General features: G+C 33.0%; 1 protein-coding gene and 1 long non-coding RNA gene across 4 annotated transcripts; one reads left to right on the top strand and one right to left on the bottom strand.

The window, feature by feature from the left end:
- Positions 10058–10567, bottom strand: LOC109357396. Its single transcript, XR_002108854.1, has 2 exons — positions 10271–10567; positions 10058–10168 (listed from the first exon to the last, which is right to left on the bottom strand). It is a non-coding gene; the product is annotated as an uncharacterized LOC109357396 (long non-coding RNA).
- Positions 16611–19952, top strand: LOC109357395 (transport inhibitor response 1-like protein). 3 transcript variants are annotated; one of them, XM_019601336.1, is made up of 5 exons: positions 16611–17326; positions 17796–18306; positions 18392–19474; positions 19508–19786; positions 19840–19952. In XM_019601336.1, the coding sequence occupies exons 1-3, from the start codon at positions 16854–16856 to the stop codon at positions 19145–19147; spliced, it is 1740 nt and encodes a 579-aa protein (XP_019456881.1). In that variant the 5' UTR covers positions 16611–16853; the 3' UTR covers positions 19148–19474; positions 19508–19786; positions 19840–19952. The 3 variants fall into 3 exon arrangements, with proteins under 3 accessions (XP_019456881.1, XP_019456882.1, XP_019456880.1); XM_019601337.1 differs by having other exon boundaries at positions 18392–19428; positions 19545–19952; XM_019601335.1 differs by having other exon boundaries at positions 19508–19952.

Here is a 22063-nt window from a genome sequence, read left to right as displayed (position 1 = left end):
AATACAAAAAATTCCTCTTTGGTAATATCTCGTGATTAATTAAGCTTCATGAATAGAAAACATAGGTGTTAATAGAGTTCTGCTACTTCATTGAATCCTACCATTAAACTTATGAAAGTAAAAAAAAAAAATAGCACAGTATCTCAGCGAATTTAATAGATAAAAAATTTATTTTATTTTCTTAATTTCTCTAATTAATGTGACATGCAGTTAGCTAAGTGGGAAGAGTTAACTAGCTTTGACCGGTATAATTGTATGATCATTATAATTATTGTACTATACTAATATTAGTCCGGTTTACTGGTTCAATCGGCCGACACGAACCGATTTTTACACCTAGTTAGCTGGACTACGAATAGCCAAGGACAATACATCACTCGGAAGTTAGCAAATTTAATTGGAAGTGTGTGATAAAATTAGTTGAGAGCTGTGAAACACATTAAATATCTAGCATGTAAGGAGATGAAATATTTATTGTGGACCAAAACATGGATATCAAGAGTTTCAATATTTTTTTAATGTATTTGAGTAAAATATATGTATTTAAAAAATATGAAATAAAAGTAAGTGTAAAGTGTCACAAATTTTATGCATGAATCACTGAGTTTATCTTTTGTCTGGTGAATTGTGTACGAAATTTGGGTTAACAAGCCATTTGTTCCTTTTTCCAAAAATAATGCTACAGTGTAGAAAGATAGAAAATTTATACAAGAAATGCATTTTAACATTTTATGTAGCCCTTTGATGTATATTTTAAAAATATTATGGGAGTAGTATAACCTTATATAAATTGTATGGTTTATTACAATTTATTTCCCTTTCTTTTACAAAACTTATAAGCTCTATGTAAATAGAATTATCTGTCTTAAACTATGTATTGTACCAATTGTAATAAAACAAAAACAAAAAAATTAATAAATATTTAATATTTTTAATTGACATTATATAATTTTAGTAGTGTAAGATATGAACATATCTGTAATTGACATGTCCAGGAGTTACCTTCTTTTACAGTGATTCATATGGCACCAAATCCGGTCCAATTTGTGTCAAACGATTTTTAAACAATAAATTTAAACAGTTTATATCACACACGAACAGGATAATAGTTTTTTACTCTCATTGTATTTTAAAACGATACATCATAATAAAAAAACTAAAATTCAATGTTAATTTTCCTACTCTTGTATCTGTTTGGTCAGTGTGGTGTGAAAAGCGAGACAGTAATGAAAGAGCACCATAAACTACCAGTGGGTATTTACACGGCAAAGTCTTATATTGTTTGCCTGTCCAGGTCACAGATCAACAGTGTCTTGCAATCAGACATGCAGACTTTTTCTGATAAATAATATTTTTAATCATAAAATGTTGTTATTGGAGAAAAATTAGATATTAACACATTACTTATAAAAAAATATAAGATAGAAAATCCTCTCAATTCTAGTAAAAAAAAAATTGAATTAGAATGAGCACAAGAGGTGCACAATTAATACTAGTTAAAGTGTTTTTAAAGAAACACATATTAACGTACAAATAAGTATAACCAGTTATAGTGTTGGTTTATGTTTGTCTAGAATCAATGTGGTGGTTTAGTTAAGTACAGGTGCCTCCTGTGGCCGTGTTATAGTGTTAAAAACAAAAGGTGAAGAATGTTGATTGTTCTTAAGATGTACTCTCTCGTTCATACGATTAGATTATTTAGTTTAAACAATGATCACATGTTCCATAAAAAATTGTGTTTTCAGGTCAACTAGCGTTAAATTAGGACGCATCACATCAATAGATTAAGAGGAAGTGTAAGGATTTATAAATTTGGGCACTATGACTCTAAAGTGTCATTTCATATTGGAAGCACATCCAAGTAAATCTACTAGCATACTATCCCCTCAAATGATTAAACCGACTCTCTCATATGTTGTAATGTTAAAAATAGCGTTGTTGCAATGTTAAAGACACACATCCAACTATTATATTCAAGCTATGTGTGTCTCCTAGTTTTTAACATTCCAGCAATGTTCTCTTCTCAATCCCTTGCCCTATTCTTTTTTCTCCTCTCTGACCCCACTATATCCCTTGAGGGCATATCTCTTATCCCACAGTTTGTGCCATAAGTTTGTGATTGGTCAAAAATATATTTAATAATTAAATTTTAACTTAAATATATTTTTTCAGAGTAATCACAAATCTATAGCACATGAAATGGTACAAACTATGAGACAACAGGTGTGTACCCATATCCCTTCCCTTACATCACCATCCCTTCTCACTTATCAACAAACCTTACATCTTCTACATCTAATTAATGTTGGTTATGTAGTTTTTTTTCTTCATCAAATTAGTTTTTACAGTTCCATTTTCAAAAATTATTTGACTTATGCATTTAGATAGCAAATGTGTCATGTGTAAATTTACAACTTGTTGACCAAACTACAAAAGTTGGATAATTTTAATTTTAATTATCACTTGCACAATTGGGTCACAAATGTGTAAATTTACAACTAAACTAACAACTATAGAAGTTATCCCATAATTGTTCATAGTCATCATCACTTTGCGCCCTCTAATAGGATGTTGTTCTCAAATCTATCGCCACCTTGTGGTGGTCTTCTTCTTTCAACCTGCAATTTCGAACCCAAATTTTTATTGTCACTTTGATTTAAATTTGATGTGGTGACACATCTAATGGGAAAAGAGAAAAAAAATGTACATATTAATAATGTATGAATTTTATACACTATCATTAAATTATTAATCATTCATATTTAATTATCATTTACTATTTAAAATAAGTAATATAAAAGAATGATTGATCTGTATAAACCTTTATAACAATAGTGCATAAATTTTACACTTTTATGAGAAAATGGGATCAGTCAGTTTAGACTTGAGTGAGTTGAGAATGAATGGGCTAAAGGATTTTGAGGGTTATAACATATTTGATTACAATGAGTGGGGTATGTTTAACTAAAATCTAAGTGAAGTTTTTTGACAAAATATAAAGTAAAGATGGAGCATAAGTTGGGGCAAAAAAGATGAAATTTGATAGGTGAAAGCATGTCGTGTGAGGAATAACTTCAGAGTTTAGACATTAACATTTAACAGATTCAGTTGGTCATACATCACCTTTCCTTTTCTTTGATCTGGTTTGATCATTTTTGAGTTCATAAATTGAATGCAAGTGTCACTTGACTTGTAAAGTTCGAGGGTAGTACCACTAGTTAGTCTTGGTCAAATAAAAATTCAAGATGAGATTGCAACATCGTCGACATGTAACATGCATCCTCAAGTATGTTTGAGAGTTGAGACATGACGTTGAAGCATCATGTTATCTTTCCCTAAATGTTAGGAACATTATATATCCTTCCGCATGATTAAACTTTTGTTAAGGTGCATCAATGCAGGGAATAAGTTCATTAAGTATAAAAGAAAGCAGCGAAAGGATGGAATAAAAAACAAAACAAAATCCTTTTTTTATGCATTGAAAGAAGCTTCCAGAATTCTTCATTAGAAGAAATTTGACAAAAACAATTTTACATAAAAAATAGATTTTCCGTCTATAAAGAAGCAAAACTTTGCATAAGCAACCACAAAGAAAATATTTTTGCATATAATCAAAAGTTATAGGAGAGAAAAAGAAAAAAGATTGGAATGAAAAATTAATACATCTCTTCTGTATTGTTTCAAGGATTCTCCAAAAGAAACAATTATAACAAACACACTTTGCATAATAAAAAATCAATACAAAAGATGGAAAAAAAACAAAGAACTGTACATTTCTTCTTCATTCCAAGATATTTCAAGGATTTTCCAAAAAGTGCAAGTGCAAAGCATATTAGAAAAAAATATATAATTTTTTTCTACATTGCAAAAAGCTTCAAGGATTCTTTTCACAATAAGCTACTAATCAAAAGTTGAAAAATGATAGAACAAAAAAAGAAGCAAAAATTATATTTCTTATACATTATTTAACGGAAATTAATATTGCACTTTAACCTTTATTTTTAAAGGAAAAAAGTATTTTAGTTAGTTAGATATTCATTTATATGATATCAAATAATATTTAATACATATATAATAAGTAATTATTAAGTATATAATAATTAATATCAAAATATTTATTTATTTAATAAGTATATAATATTTAATGGGAGATTTGATCTGGATCACTTTTGGATGTTGTTATGGTAAGTTCTTGGGACTAGCTAATGCATTGTTTTGGTTGGAAAGTCTCATTTTTTGATTGGTTTATGAACCCAAATTCATGTATCAATAATTAGTACGAGCAGGATCCTTTCTATTATTAGAAAGATAATTGATTTTTTTATACTTAGTTTTGAATAAAAAGATATAATTGTTTTTTTTTGTTTTTTTTTGTAGGGCACTTCCCTGAAAAGGAGTCTTACTCCAACAGTACTCTTTCTATTTCTTCATTTTGTTAACTCTTATATAAGGTTTTGAGTACACCTGGTACTAGCCTCTAATATACCTTTGAATTATAAAAAAAAGTAAGCCAATTAAAATATAATTTAAAAAATTAAACATACATTTTATGCATAACAAAGAATTTTATCAAAGAGATTAGTTCTTAAGATGATTCATTCTACTGAGATTGATTTTCCTTCTCTACCAATCTTGACATATGAGTAAAATAATGCATTCACTCTACTATGGTAGATCCTCTGTCTAACGAAATTGACGTGTCAAGACAGTAATGAAATTGGACTTGTGCTCACTTTTTTATGGATAAAAAAAGTAGAATTGCAGTTTTTGGTAGAAACTAAAAATGATGACCAATATTCTCCCAATTTACCGCTAATCACCATAAATAAGCAATGATAACGTCAAACTATTTTTCTTACACAAACATATTTTCACCAATCTTGGTTCCATATTTCAAGGCAACTTCCCTATTGTATAAAATAGAGAACATTGATGTCAAGTTCAGTTCTTGTTGTTGAATAAGGAATTAAGGAAGGGAATGTTATCACCTATGTAACAGCCCTGATATACTGTGAGTCATGATAAAACAAAGCAATAGAACCAATACTGATGTTTATTTAAGAACAATGCTGATTAATGTAGATGAGTAATATACTGGATTCATCTTCATTCTTGGAACATTTTTTATGGTCGTTTTTCTGGTTTTACTTTCTCCTTTATGGAATGAGTTTGAAGCTTTCTAGTTGTCTGAGTTGTATTGTGTAATGTTTTTGTGGATAAGAGTACCACTTGTTCTTATAACACTCAATATTTTCTTATTTATTAAGTGAATTGCCCATACAAAAAATGTTGATTAAGCTATGAAATATAAATGGTGAATGATATATTATTTTCTTTATTTTAAATTGCTTATTAATACTCTCCGATAATTAATTATCATTATAGTTTCACATATTTATGAAATCATAATTGATTAATGCATAATACCTCTTATCTTAGTCCCTACTTATTGTTTCTAAAAATGAATTATAATAACTTTATATGTATTAACATATATATGTATGAGAAAATTGCAAGTCTATGAATGTTTTATACATGTTATCAATGTTTTATTCATCTTGTATGTGTTAATTTGCATTGCATGATGTAACTCTTATCTTAGTCCCTACATCTTGTATGAAGGTAACTACATATATCTTGTCGACCCATTAGATCCCAGATTTTGTGTAAGTTCCTAAGTGTGATGTTGGTTATGAAGTATGGAGACATGGGTGCTGGGTTGATGAGTAACGAGGTCAAAGAATAGGGCAAGAGGGTCCCTACATGATAGGAAATGTTAATGATGAATATAGAAGAGATGGGCCATGACAGAGTTTGATCTTACCGTACTCTGATCAACCATCAGGTATAGTTAGGGCCACAATGTCAGTGCCATTAAATACATCCCCTCATAGCCAAGACTTCATCTGAGAAAATATGGAGGGACCATTAAATAAGCCAACAAAAAACCATTTGAATGCAAAGAACAAAACACTTTTTTCACCATCTTCTTGCAGGATACATCAAGGCTTCTGAAAGATTTGCCAGTTGGCTGTGGAATTAGTCTTGAGGTAAAATATTGTTGGGTTTCGCACAAAATTTATGTAACAATATGTTGAATTTTGAAAGATAACTTATTACATGTTTTTAGATGGTAAGTAGTAAACAATGAACATGAGAGTGAGTTTAGTTTCTGAGTTGAATTTTATAACATATTTTTAAATAGTAAGTAGTAAATAACGAATATCAAAATAGATGTGTTAGAGATTGAGTTCAGTTTATGAGTTGAATTTTGGAGAGAATTAAGAAAAATGAAATATTTTAAATTCAAAAAATAGACTTGCATATACACTTGAAGCCTTATATTTCCCTTTATATCTCAACAATTCTAGAGGGAGTTTGGTAAGAAAAAAGTAGGTAATAAATTTACTAAGAAAAAATAAAACTATAATTGATAGGAATAAATAAGTAAAGAATGACTAATTCATAAAAATATATAAGAAAAGATTAATCATGTGCAGTGGTGAAAAAAAATAGAAAAGAAAATGAGTATTACATAAGAAATGAAAAGATATATGAAAAAACTAGTCATTTAGAAGTTATAAGTGGTTTGCTGGTCGATTATTTGGGGAGACTTTAAACTCTCAATTTTAAATTAAAGTAAAGGGGAGAAATATTTTTAACATATTTGGGAAATGGTAAAATCAAATATTTTAATATACTTGTTAAAGTTTTGTACTGGATCATGAATTTTTTTTTAAAAATTATTAATCAAATTTATTATCCATTGCCCATTTGCATGATAGTACTAACAAATTTGATCTGAGAGAATATGTTAGGTAGATTTGAAAATAGTAGTTTGAGAATGATCCAGAAAAGGAATATTTAGTATGGCCACAATTGGGTAGAAGGTTGTACATGTGTGGACAAACTCACAAAAGGAAAGCTGCACAAATGTCATTTGCATAAATTTGAATCTGGAAGGTGGAGCAACATCAAATTTCAAATGTTTTTTAAACTTATTATTCTGCCACTCGCATAATAATGGCATTATAATAAAATCAACACACTTTGACAAATAACTTTTATTAAGTATGTCTGGGGTTTAATTTATATTCGGTATCAAAAAGAGAAAAATATATATATATACACTGACACTACTGAAAATGTTTTTTATATAATATCGATGCTAAAAATAAGATCGGTTGGTCTGTTTTAAGTTTTAATATTCATTTTGTTTTTAACAAAGGTAATTGAAGGGTGGACTTGCTAACTCTTGTAAAAATAATTTTATTTTTGGGTCAACAATCTGGCCCATGTATTACAGCAATATATGTAGTCTTTATCTCAAACTCTCCACAATTCATCAAAGACTAGAAGACTGTCTACTCTCCTTGGGCTTTGATGTTCCAAATTTATTGAACAAAACAAGTCAGGCATGGGATACCACCCTTAAAAAAAGTAAGGCCCGACAAACAGTTTTGAAAAACTTTCTAACAAAGTGGCAGGTCTTCCTCCAGAAATGATGTTAAATTGTTTTATTTCTGGTCTTAAGGTGGAAATTCGTAGGGAGTTAGCCATTTTACAACCTCATTCAATTAGTCATGTTATAGGTTTAGCTAAGTTGATTGAGGGTAAAATAAATGATGAAAAACCAATGACACGTTTTCCAAGACCCACTAATCAGCATAATGTTTCACCTTTCACTGGATCTGTCTATATACCACAAAATAAAGTGGTCATTAAACATTTAACTGCAACCTAGATGCAAGAATGTAGAGCCCATGGTCTTTGTTATCATTGTGATGAGAAATATATTTTTGGTTACAAATGTCAACCCAAGCAATTTTTTTTTGTTTCTGACTGATGATGACCCTACTGAGTTGTGCAATCTACAACCAATCTTGGAAACACAAGTGGACACTTCTCCTACTATAACAGTAGAAAATTCCCTACCAGAGAACCTTGAAGAATTTGTTCATTTTCAACTCTCTGCTCAAGCCCTCAAAGGCAATACTTCACCTAGGGCACTCAAATTTCAGGGTCTTATTCATGGTCAACCAGTTCATGTCTTGATTGACACATGCAACTCTTATAATGTTATGTAACCACGGGTAGCTCAGTTCCTCAGATTGGAGATTTTTCCTACTCATCACTTTCCATTAATGGTGGGAAACGGTGACCATATTTATTGCACATAAGTGTGCAAAGAAACCCCACTACAATTGGAAAAAAAAACTTTTCCTTGTACCTTTCTATTTGCTACTTATCTAAGGGAAAAAATTGGTCTTAGGTATTGAGTGGTTACAAACACTTGGACCCATTACCTCTGAATTTGCTATACATTCAATGTGTTTTCACTATAACAACAAATCTATTACCCTCATAGACCAAACTTCACAACCACCAAATATAGCTTCCCTAAACCAATTAAACATACTTTCCCAAACCAACTCTATTGTAGATTTTTTTTGTATTTCCTTCCCATAACCAAACCCCATTACTACTACAACATTACCTAACCCCATTCTACCAACTAACCCTCCATACCTAGAAATCCAAACTATCCTAGACTCCTTTACCCACATATTGAACCCACCCAAAGGACTACCACCTTCTAGACCACACAATCACCACATTACCCTACTGCCCAACTCTCAACTTGTTAATGTTAAACCCTATAGATATCCACACCACCAAAAAGATGTCATGACCAAACTATTATCTGACATATTGCATGAAAGGATTGTCATCCCAAATACAAGTCTTTTTTCTTCTCCGGTGTTGTTGGTGAGAAAGAAAGATGGAACATGGTGGTTCTGTGTCGATTATCGTAGCCTCAATGCTATCACAGTGAAGGATCATTTTCCAATTCCCACTATTGATGAACTTCTCGATGAAGTCGGAATCGCCTCAATCTTTTCAAAAAATTGATTTGCGATCTCGGTATCACCAGATTCGGGTAAGACTAGAAAATATGCACAAGACTGCTTTCCGGACTTTCGATGACCACTATGAATTCTTGGTAATGACTTTGGGGCTTAAAAATGCCCCATCTACATTTTAGTTCACATTGAATGACCTATTGAGACCCTATTTACGCAAGTTTGTGCTAGTATTTTTTGATGATATTTTGGTTCATAGCCTCATATTGACAGATCACGTTAGCCACCTTCCATTATTTTACGCTTGCTATTTGATCATCAATTTTATGCTAAAATGTCTAAGTGTATTTTTGGTGTGAAATCGGTTGCATACTTGGGCCATATTTTGTCAGGCAATGAGGTTCAACCTGACCCCGACAAAATCCAAGCCATTGTTGAATGGCCCATTCCGTGCTCTTTGACACATTTACGTGGATTCTTGGGCCTGACTGGATTCTATCATCGTTTCATTCGAAACTACGCCTCTCACGCCGCTCTACTCACAGATTTATTAAAACAATCACAGTTTATATGGCCGTCTATGACACTAGATGCATTTACACAAATAAAACATAAAATGACACAAAGCCCAATATTAGTGCTTCCAGACTTCAATGTTGTCTTCGATGTTGAGATAGTTGCGTTTGCATTAGCTATTGGAGCAGTGTTGTCGCAAAATGGGCATCCAGTAGTCTTTTTTAGCAAGAAACTATCGAATCGAATGCAAGCTGCCTCCGCTTATGTCCGGTAACTATTTGTTGTTACACAATCAGTAATGAAATGGCGTCAGAGTCTACTAGGCAGATATTTTCACATATTTATAGGCCAACAAAGTGTGAAACACAGGTTAACTCAGACTTTTCAAACCACAAAACATCAACGATGGGCAACCAAATTACAAGGATTTCATTATGAGATATTTTACAAACCTGGGCAAGAAAATAGAGTTGTTGATGCTCTATCTCGGTGTTAGTCACCAGAATCGATCCTAGTGTCCTTGAGCTCTCCGGTTCCATCAGTTTTGAATCAGCTTGCTCAGTTCTATACCACAACAGAGGACAAACTGTCAGTGGAAAAACTTCTGAAATCTTCTACGGAGATTTATCATGAAAAAAATGGATTGTTATACTACAAAACACAGCTGTATATACCTGCTAATATTCGTTTGCGAGCCATATTGCTTTATGAATATCACTCAACCCCGACGGTCGGGCATCCGGGCCTCAAACCGACCATGGCCAAACTGACAACTTCCTTCTTTTGGCCTGGGCAGTACAAAGAAACCAAGAACTTCATGAAGCGTTGTCTTATATGTCAATAGAACAAATATGTGCCCTCAAATTAGCAAGGAAAACTTCAACCATTACCTGTGCCTCAATAAGTTTGGGAAGACATCTCCATGGATTTCATTACTTTCCTTCCCCCATCATTTGGACACACAGTGATATGGGTTGTGATGGATAAATTTACAAAATATAGCCACTTTATAGCACTACCGAGCCGTTTTACTGCAATACAATTAGCCAATCGCTTCACTGCTGAGATCTTTCGCCGTTATGGCATTCCCAGAACTATTGTGTCAGATCGAGATAAATTATTTCTGAGTAGTTTCTGGAAAGAATTTTTTCGCATGCATGGAACAAAATTTTGCTTTAGTATCGCTTATCATCCAGAATCGAACGGACAAACCGAAGTGGTAAACAGAGAATTAGAGGCTTACCTGCGATGTTTCAAAAGTGACCATCGAAAAAAGTGGTTCACATTCTTGTCTATGGCTGAGTATTGGTACAATACCTCTAAGCATTCATCTAAGAACATGATCCCATTCCAAGCTCTATATGGACGGCGTCCTCCGACTATAATAGATTATACATTTTGCCAAAGTTCAGAGCAAGAACTGAACGTTTCCCTGCATGAGAGACAATTATTAATCACCCAACTAAAAAATAATTTGTATAAAACCCAACAAAGGATGAAGGCTCAGAGCGATAAACACATAAGTGATCGTGTTTTCGCCGTTGGTGATTGGGTGTGGCTGAAACTTCAGCCGTACCATCAGCACACAGTGTTAAGGAGTGCAAACCAAAAGTTGAGTAAAGGTTTTTTTGGGCCTTACCAAATACTCAACCGTGTAGGCATGGTCGCGTATGAGCTTGCTATGCCGGAAGGGTGTCAAGTTCACCTGGTGTTTCATGTTTCCAAGCTTAAACCTTTTTTGGGGAACTCATCTTGTGAATTAGGATTCCCAGCCTTTGATAAATTCAGAGGAAGGAAACACTGATAAATAAAAAATTAGAAAGGGAGGAGAAGAGAGAAGACAAAGGTAAAACACACTCTGCAAAAGAAAAGACAAACAATAAACTAATGAATTCCACTTTAAAACTCAATCACCAAGTTATGGGGGACACATCAACTAACAAGGGCACCATCGTAATTCCACGGATTTCAAATCCAATTACTGAAGCAATAACCCTTACCTCTTATCTCTACACGGAAATTCTTTTCCCCCATTCAGCAAGTGCCACTTGGGATCTTCTATCCACAAGAATCTACTTCAAGGAATTTGAAAATCTCCTCCTTATAAAGCCAATTGGGCTCCACGAGTCCTCCACCTAAGGACATGGATCTCATTCTATCTCCAATAGAGTCAACCAAATTGGGCCTCAACCTTAAGGACAAGGTAGTATTGATAAGATAAATGGGCTTAATAATAAAAGGCCCAGAGTTCCCCCTAAATGGATGGCAGATTATATTGTCTAGAACTTTCTATTTTAATTTTCCTTTTAAGAAATTACCTTTTAATCAAGATGTTGCCAAGTGTATGGCTAACATCATAATTAGGGTTTGCTTATTGTATTTAAGTTGAATGACTTTCCTTTGATGAGATATGAAAAATATCTAGAACATTGCTCAATCTCTCTTGTTCTCTCTAATTTCTAGAATTATTAACACTGATTGATAGAAACCATCTATCAGAGAGTGAGAAGATGTAAAGTGTGTGGTTTTTGACATAGTTAAAAACATCATATTGTACCAGCTTGCTCAACAAGTAAACACACAACCTTGATCCAAATTTGTATCATATAATAATTATAAAGGTCCTCCATTCATACTAGTATGAATCAGTAAATATCTATCTTACAAAGCAGTTTTTAGAGAATCATGTTAGTTGATTTTATTTTCTTTTAAATAATAAAGAATTAGGAATGAAGTAAGTTTAACTAAAATATATTGTTTTTTTCTACCAAAAAAAATATATATTATTGTGGATGATCAAAGACAAATCACTTCCTTATTTGTTTCTCTAAAATATGGTCTACCAGTACCACCATAACATTCATTTTTGACATTGTTTTTTCTTAATATTATTATAATATGTATACTTAATTTACTAAAATGTATCATTTTACCAACGTTTTTCCCTGATTAATTGTTGGGAGATCTTCATTAATGAATTACAATATTCTTTTATGAGCTAAGTGAAAGAAGCATATAAGTGAGTTTGACACCACATCTTGATCCAAAACCTTAAGGTATTAAGTTTATGGGTTTATCCACTTATATGCTCTTTAACTCATCCATTTTTTCATTTTTACCTAATATGAGACTTCTTCATTTACACTTGAAATACCCAACATTAACGTCTAGTCATATTGGTAACATTGATTTGAGGAATTTGTCTGGGTGGAACCGTGGAAGAAGAATAACTAGCATACAAAAATGAATTAAAGGACGTTTTAAGATTTTATTTTATTTTAAAATAACCGAGTTTAAAATTAAAACTGTATGTAATACTTTTATATTTTTTTATATAATTCATGATATATACAAAATGATAAATCTTTTTTGTAATATATGAATGTATGAGTATGAAAAGATAGATAATTTAATTACATTTCGGAAATTAATGTAAGACGTGATTAAATGATCTATGTTTATATACAGAGGTGATTTGTATTCATGTATATATGGAGATGATTGTTGAGAAATGTGAGTTGATGTTTTTAAGAAAAAATATATTAGTTTTATTTAAAAATAATAAAAGCTTACTTGACCTACACTATAAAATATATTTTTTATAAATCCCTTTAACTGAAAACCTATATTGATGTTCATATAAATTAGGACATGGAGGAGTACGATAATGTTATGAAAGTTAAGGATACATGATAAGATGAGCATGACATGACTCTACTTGCTTATTTGATATGACCTGATTATGATTAGGTTTGAATATAATTGTGTTTTATTGGGTATAAGACTAATTTCAGATTAAAAAATTAGATTCATCAATATTTAGGATTAGGTAGGAGACAAACATGATCTGACCTAACTTATAATCACTCACGTGTGTCTCTAATCAATTGTGTACAAAATAATGACATCTCTTTAGTCAAAAGTATCATTGACTCTCTAATTTTTTCATGGTATATACATGATTAACAATATATATATTTATATATATTATTTTATATATCAATTATATATTCATAATAATAAGCAATAATGAGAAGACTATATCTACAATAAGTATATATTATATTTAATTGGGTATATGGTTGGATTTGAAATCAAAAAATGACTCGACCAATATTCATGCTTCCTTTGGTTAGAGAGAAGAAAGTGATAAATATATGAGAAAGAGAATGAAAAACGAGAAATATATGAAAATATAGTAGATTTTTATGTTGTTTGGTTAAATAAAAAGTGAAAGAAAGATGTGTTTTTTCTCCATTACTCTTCTCCTCCCATTTTCTCCCCACTTGAGAGAAGAAAGAAATATGTTGGACCTTGATGCCTTTTTCATTATCTCTTCTTAAAGTTTCTCTTAAACCAAATGACAGAAAAAATGCATTTCTCTTCCACTCTTCTTCTCTCATTTTTTTTTCTCCTCATTTTTCTACTCTTTCAAAGGAAAACTTAAGACTAGGTAAGGATAAACTTTTTTACTATGAACCCGGCCTGGTTAATGTATTGTAACATTGATACTTTGGGAAAGAAAGTTATTCTATGAATAAGCTAAAAAAATGTATGGACTATTCCATAAACTTTACCGTTATGGAAACCGTAACAACTAACAACATGAAAATTTATTAATAAGTGAAACATTTAAGAAAAGTGAGTAAAATAAAGTACACAAGCTTGTAAAAGGAAATCCATGAAACATGGATAGAATAGAGTAGAAATAGAAAGTATGAGAGAGAAGTGATTTGGATATCTGTGATGAATGAAAGAGATAGGAGCATGGAGAATTCCAATGCTAAAGCTTAGAGACATAGACAATATAATCTTGTCACTCAGAATAAATATGATTCTGTCAATCAATAGAAACAAATACTCCAAAAAAATAAATGAAACAATAATATGATAAATATTATCATTTTTATATATTTATATCTATATCTATACTATATATAAAGTTAAAATTTGAAATAACTTCTCTCTCTCATGATGTAATTTTCATTTCCTATATTACCTTTAACGTTATTTAATTTTTACAAAAAAACTATATTATCCTAAACAGCTACCACCAATCTTTTCATTTTTACCTAATATGAGACTTCTTCATTTACACTTGAAATACCCAACATTAACGTCTAGTCATATTGGTAACATTGATTTGAGGAATTTGTCTGGGTGGAACCGTGGAAGAAGAATAACTAGCATACAAAAATGAATTAAAGGACGTTTTAAGATTTTATTTTATTTTAAAATAACCGAGTTTAAAATTAAAACTGTATGTAATACTTTTATATTTTTTTATATAATTCATGATATATACAAAATGATAAATCTTTTTTGTAATATATGAATGTATGAGTATGAAAAGATAGATAATTTAATTACATTTCGGAAATTAATGTAAGACGTGATTAAATGATCTATGTTTATATACAGAGGTGATTTGTATTCATGTATATATGGAGATGATTGTTGAGAAATGTGAGTTGATGTTTTTAAGAAAAAATATATTAGTTTTATTTAAAAATAATAAAAGCTTACTTGACCTACACTATAAAATATATTTTTTATAAATCCCTTTAACTGAAAACCTATATTGATGTTCATATAAATTAGGACATGGAGGAGTACGATAATGTTATGAAAGTTAAGGATACATGATAAGATGAGCATGACATGACTCTACTTGCTTATTTGATATGACCTGATTATGATTAGGTTTGAATATAATTGTGTTTTATTGGGTATAAGACTAATTTCAGATTAAAAAATTAGATTCATCAATATTTAGGATTAGGTAGGAGACAAACATGATCTGACCTAACTTATAATCACTCACGTGTGTCTCTAATCAATTGTGTACAAAATAATGACATCTCTTTAGTCAAAAGTATCATTGACTCTCTAATTTTTTCATGGTATATACATGATTAACAATATATATATTTATATATATTATTTTATATATCAATTATATATTCATAATAATAAGCAATAATGAGAAGACTATATCTACAATAAGTATATATTATATTTAATTGGGTATATGGTTGGATTTGAAATCAAAAAATGACTCGACCAATATTCATGCTTCCTTTGGTTAGAGAGAAGAAAGTGATAAATATATGAGAAAGAGAATGAAAAACGAGAAATATATGAAAATATAGTAGATTTTTATGTTGTTTGGTTAAATAAAAAGTGAAAGAAAGATGTGTTTTTTCTCCATTACTCTTCTCCTCCCATTTTCTCCCCACTTGAGAGAAGAAAGAAATATGTTGGACCTTGATGCCTTTTTCATTATCTCTTCTTAAAGTTTCTCTTAAACCAAATGACAGAAAAAATGCATTTCTCTTCCACTCTTCTTCTCTCATTTTTTTTTCTCCTCATTTTTCTACTCTTTCAAAGGAAAACTTAAGACTAGGTAAGGATAAACTTTTTTACTATGAACCCGGCCTGGTTAATGTATTGTAACATTGATACTTTGGGAAAGAAAGTTATTCTATGAATAAGCTAAAAAAATGTATGGACTATTCCATAAACTTTACCGTTATGGAAACCGTAACAACTAACAACATGAAAATTTATTAATAAGTGAAACATTTAAGAAAAGTGAGTAAAATAAAGTACACAAGCTTGTAAAAGGAAATCCATGAAACATGGATAGAATAGAGTAGAAATAGAAAGTATGAGAGAGAAGTGATTTGGATATCTGTGATGAATGAAAGAGATAGGAGCATGGAGAATTCCAATGCTAAAGCTTAGAGACATAGACAATATAATCTTGTCACTCAGAATAAATATGATTCTGTCAATCAATAGAAACAAATACTCCAAAAAAATAAATGAAACAATAATATGATAAATATTATCATTTTTATATATTTATATCTATATCTATACTATATATAAAGTTAAAATTTGAAATAACTTCTCTCTCTCATGATGTAATTTTCATTTCCTATATTACCTTTAACGTTATTTAATTTTTACAAAAAAACTATATTATCCTAAACAGCTACCACCAATCCATTAATTAACCATATATCTCACCTTAAATTAAACATTATCATAAGTACACAAAAAAATATAATATATAAAAATTGAATATATAGTATCACATAATATTCGCCGGCAGACATGAAATGTTTATACACACTGGTTTATATATAATAAAATAATATTTTTGTGAGTGAAAATATACCTAATCAAGTTTCACTCCTGAGTATCCTTATTCATTGTCACTCATGTGTTCACTGTGTCTCACCAATTAAACTAATCAAATACCTATTCTCTCTCTCTTTCTCTCTCCTCATTTCGTCACCATCTTCTTCCTCTCTCTCTCTTCCTCTCTCACTTCACAACCCTTCTCTTCAAACCAATCAAAGTTTCAATCTTTTTCATCAAAACTCAAACCCCATGTCATCAAAAAACGATCTTCCCTCATCGTTTTGAATCTGATCCTGAACCGGGTTCACGGGTCCGGGTCAAATGGAGTTTCAACAACCGTTCCCGGACCAAGTTCTGGAGAACGTTCTAGAAAACGTGATCCAATTCCTCTCCTCGCGCCGCGACCGCAACGCTGCCTCATTGGTATGCCGCTCCTGGTACCGTGCGGAGGCACTCAGCCGATCCGATCTCTTCATAGGAAACTGCTACGCGGTCTCGCCGAACCGCGCAACTTCCCGGTTCATCCGGGTCCGGTCCATAACCATCAAAGGAAAACCGCGGTTCGCGGATTTCGATCTGATGCCGATGAACTGGGGGGCCCACTTCACTCCATGGGGTTTTGCCTTGTCCAAGGCCTATCCCTGGTTGGAGAAGATTCACCTGAAACGCATGTCTGTCACTGATGATGACCTCGCTCTCGTTGCCGAATCCTTCGCCGGATTTCGAGAACTTGTTCTCGTCTGCTGCGAAGGGTTCGGCAGTAGTGGACTCGCCGTGGTTGCTGACAAGTGCAGGTATTGGCCATTCGGAATGGATCTTGTAATTTAGTTTTAGTTTAGGTTTTAACTGCAAATAAATTAGGCTTCCATGGCATAATTGACACTATTGTTTTTTTTGTGTGGTTTAAGACAATGTTATGATGATTATAAAGTAGAATATTTTGATCCGAGTGTAAAGGTGGAATCAAGGTTTTAAATTGTAGTTTTGGTCATGGAGACTCCCAAAGACCAAAACCATAAATTTGCAGACTATTGTGGGAAAATGTGGCTGATTCGGCTTCAATTGTGGTCTGGTTGTGGATATTCCAAAAACCATAATGTTGCGGCCACACTTTTGGTCCCAAACCAAGATTTAAAACCTTAGATGGAATATGTTTCTTCCTATTTTTTGTCTGCGCTCTAAAATCTACCATTTTATGGATGGGAATTTGTACTATGTTTATGTGGTTTGGTTGGGGTTTAATGTTTTATATTTTTTGTGCAGAGTGCTGAGAGTGCTTGAACTTGTGGATTGTGTGGTTGAGATGGTTGATGAAGGAGAAGTGGATTGGATATCATGTTTCCCGGAGAGTCAAATCCACATGGAGTCTCTTGTGTTTGATTGTGTTGAGTATCCGATTAATTTCTGGGCTTTGGAGAGGCTAGTGACTAGGTCACCTTGTTTGAAGAAACTTAGATTGAATTCTCATGTTTCCATTTTTCAGCTGCACCGCATAATGCTGCGTGCTCCACAGCTTACTCATCTTGGAACAGGTTCCTTTAGTGCAATAGAGACTGTGGCGATTGGCGATCAGGAGCCAGATTATGCCTCTGCGTTCTCGGCTTGCAGGTCGTTAGTTTGTTTATCTGGATTCAGGGAGATTCTGGAGGATTACCTTCCTGCAATATATCCGGTTTGCGCTAATCTCACTTCGTTGAATTTAAGTTACGCTGATATCAATGCAGAACAGCTCAAATCAGTCATATACCACTGTCACAAATTACAGACACTCTGGGTATGTGTTGTTTGTGCTATTTTGATTTATGACTGTGTCGGTGAGGAATTGAGATCTGAATCTTACATTGTTTTCTATTTTGCAGATGCTTGATTCCGTATGTGATGAAGGCCTTCAAGCTGTTGCTGCAACTTGCAAAGATTTACGTGAGCTTCGGGTTTTCCCTGTGAACACCAGGGAGGATTCTGAAGGTCCAGTTTCTGGGGTTGGTTTGGAAGCAATTTCTCAGGGTTGTAGGAAATTGGAATCCATTTTGTTTTTCTGCCAAAGAATGACAAATGCTGCTGTAGTAGCTATGTCAAAGAATTGCCCGGATCTTGTGGTGTTTCGTCTCTGTATAATTGGGCGATATAGGACAGATCCGGTGACTCATCAACCCATGGATGAGGGTTTTGGTGCTATTGTTATGAACTGCAAGAAGCTCACTCGACTTTCTGTGTCTGGTTTGCTGACGGATCGAGCTTTTGAATACATTGGAAGGTATGGGAAATTGGTTAGGACATTGTCAGTTGCTTTTGCTGGAGACTCTGACAGGGGCCTTAAATATGTGCTAGAAGGATGCCCTAATCTGCAAAAGCTTGAAATCAGGGATAGCCCATTTGGGGATGAAGGTTTGCGTTCTGGTTTGCACTATTACTATAATTTGAGATTTCTCTGGATGTCGTCCTGTAAGTTGACACGCCAAGGTTGCCAAGAAGTTGCACGAGCATTGCCCCGCCTGGTCTTGGAAGTGATCAACAGTGAAGAGAAGGAAGCTGATGATATTGAGATTTTGTACATGTATCGGTCTCTTGATGGACCACGGGATGATACTCCAAAAGTTGTTACCATCCTGCACTAGATTTTTTGATTCAAGAAGTTGTTAGCCGTGACTGTGCAGTGAATAACGATAGAGCAGGGGATCTTAAATAAACCTGCCACAATATTTCTTCTATCCTTGACAAACCAAGTTATGCTAACAACTCGTGTTGGGCTGTCATGATGGCAGGCCACCAAAGATGCTATTTTCAGGGAAAGCACTTCTCGTTCTACCCTTGTTTATTTCAGAGGACTGAGGTTCAGGAGGGGAAGTAGAACAGGGAGGGATAGGGGGAGAATGATGTCGAAGATGGAGTCCTACAGGTATTTGACCATTCAATTTTGCAACGTTAAAGTTTAAAATTTGTCGGTTCGCTTTGTTGGGTTAGTCTGTTCCAACAAGCTTTTATATTCAACTTATTAGAAAAGAAAACTGCCAGAGGAAGGGAAGATAGAGATTGCTGAAGCTGCTCTAAGGAATTGTTGGTCAGTAAGTAATAATATTTCACTTCCTTGGTCAAATAGATGATATGCAATGAGATTATTCATATTCAGAAGGATCAAAACAGATGGTTTGGGGAGGTGAAGTTCTCTTATTTTTCCATTATACACAGTGGAGAAGCAAAAAAACATTCACTTTGTAAGTGAAGTTAGTGTGTTATTTTGGTTAAAATGATAGTTAGTTTAAGCTTTGTAGGTGGTGGTGGGAATTCAAATCCCAGACTGATATTAAAGTATCTATATCTCCCTAATATCAATGTTGTTTTGGAGGAGACCTGACTCTTGAATTTATTGTTATTGTTAGCACTTGTTATGTGATCAATAAATACCAGAATATTCACGGACCATATATATAGTGTCTGTATCTTTCTTTTTCTAGATGTTGAATGATCCACTGAGAGCTATTCTATACACTTTGCAGGACCCCCTTTCTTTCCGTGGGGTTCCATTTTAAGATCCTTGTGAAGATCTTGTGGGTTCTTTTCATTGTTCAATAATTTCATAGAGACCTTCTTAATGAACATGCTTATTTGGTTCTGTATAGGGACTGAAGATATGTATATTATCATGCTGATATTTATGCATATAAAAATATATACAACTACCATAAGGTGTGAGGGGACCTATAATTTGCTGACCTGTCTCACCCCCTGTGCCTGAGTCCACTAACGGGTTATGTCATTCTCTCTCGTTATTACAGGAGTAATCAATGTTAGATGTTGGTAACATAGTAAACTCAATATGATATTTAATGCATGAGACGTTCGTACGTAATAGACTATTTTCTTGGGTTGATCTATCGCAGTATGTTTAAGTCTTAACCAACCTTGTTGGTATTCAATGTGACATAAGGCAAAATGGTAAAAGCAAACATAACATTTGAAGTGGGATCTGATTATGCAAATAAGTGATGTGAACCAAAGCTTTTCCTTTCTTTCTTATCTATCCATTTGCTGCTTCACCAAGTGGGTTGAAGCCAATGCCCTCTCTTTACCACTTGACCCTTTTACAATTGGTCATTTTCTCTTCTCTTTTTGTCTCTGACCCTCACTATGTATATCATGAATCAGATTTTTTGTTGGTTAAAGATAAGAGTCCTGGGAAACGAAACACAGTAATCACTTCTCATTAGTCATTACATGCTTTGGCTTATCCATATTTGTCATGGTGGTGGGAATAGTCTACATGATGGTCATTATGTAATAGTAGTCTTTTCCTTTTAACCATATCACTTTTTCTGTTTGCCTTTCTTTTTTCTTAACGAAGTACCCATCACTGTCCCCATGATAAAAATGGAAAATAAGAAAACAAATTTATGATGAGCTTCACACATACTTGATTCAATTGTAAGTGTTAGATACTTTTTTGGGTACTAATACAGGTATTTCTCCACCTTTTGGACAATAAATTAATCTCTTTCAGGGTGTGTGACTGTTCCTCCCAACGAGTGTCACTTGTAAAAATCGAATCATTGACCTTTTGGTTATCCTAGGGATTTAGTTGGGTCTTACATTAGTGTACTAACGCATTTTTTGGGTAAGAGTTAGATAAGTTTGAATGACCCTATTGATGGTCCTGTCTTACCTACTGACTAGACTACCAGACCAAGTACATCACTTTTTCATTAAATAAATTTATCATCAAATTGCATAGTCCTCAATGCATAGGGTAAGGTATCTCCACACAACCCCATCAGGCTCTCACATGCATTATACTGTTTACTAAGCACACACATACACTCTTGGTAATAATTAACTAACAATAGTAATTATTATAATGAGTTGAGTTTCTTCAACAAAAAAAAAGTGATTCTTAGGGCTGGTTGGTGGAGACCTATCTGGGGTGTGACCCACAACCTGATAATTTGAGTATGTGGGTTTGTGCACATTAAGATGATATATTATATAATCATGCATTTATCAATAATGATATGATGGTTGATAAAATAATGGTGAGAGATGCAGAATGCAGAATCTACCGTACAAAATAGCAAACAATGAAGCCGACAAGTATAGTTGGCACTTGGCAGGAGCAGTGGGTGGTGTTGGGAGTTAGAGTACTATAAGAGAGAGGTTAGTGTTTCATATATCAGTCTCGCTGTGCAGAGTTTTACAAGCAGTATCTTTATAGTAACTTTTCATGCTATGTGTGTAAGCGCTAAAAAAATTATGTCCCAAATCACTTTATTAAGAAAGCATTATACCATAGTTATAAAAACTGTATTATATCGGCCGGTTCAACCAGAAAACCGGTGAAGTGGGCCCTTAACCGGTACGGTACAGGTGTTGAACCGACCAAGTATCAAAATCGGTCAAAACCGATCAAAAATTGATCAAAATCGGTAAAAAATCGGTAAAAATCGTTCAAAACCGGTGAACCGGCCGGTATTTTATTAAACCGGTTGGTTTATACACACATATTTTTTTTTTAAAAAAAAACTTAAAAACTCATTACAACG

Source organism: Lupinus angustifolius, chromosome LG09 (genome assembly GCF_001865875.1).
Source record: "Lupinus angustifolius cultivar Tanjil chromosome LG09, LupAngTanjil_v1.0, whole genome shotgun sequence".
Lineage (NCBI taxonomy): Eukaryota > Viridiplantae > Streptophyta > Magnoliopsida > Fabales > Fabaceae > Lupinus > Lupinus angustifolius.
This window is presented reverse-complemented; position numbering and strand designations above follow the sequence as displayed.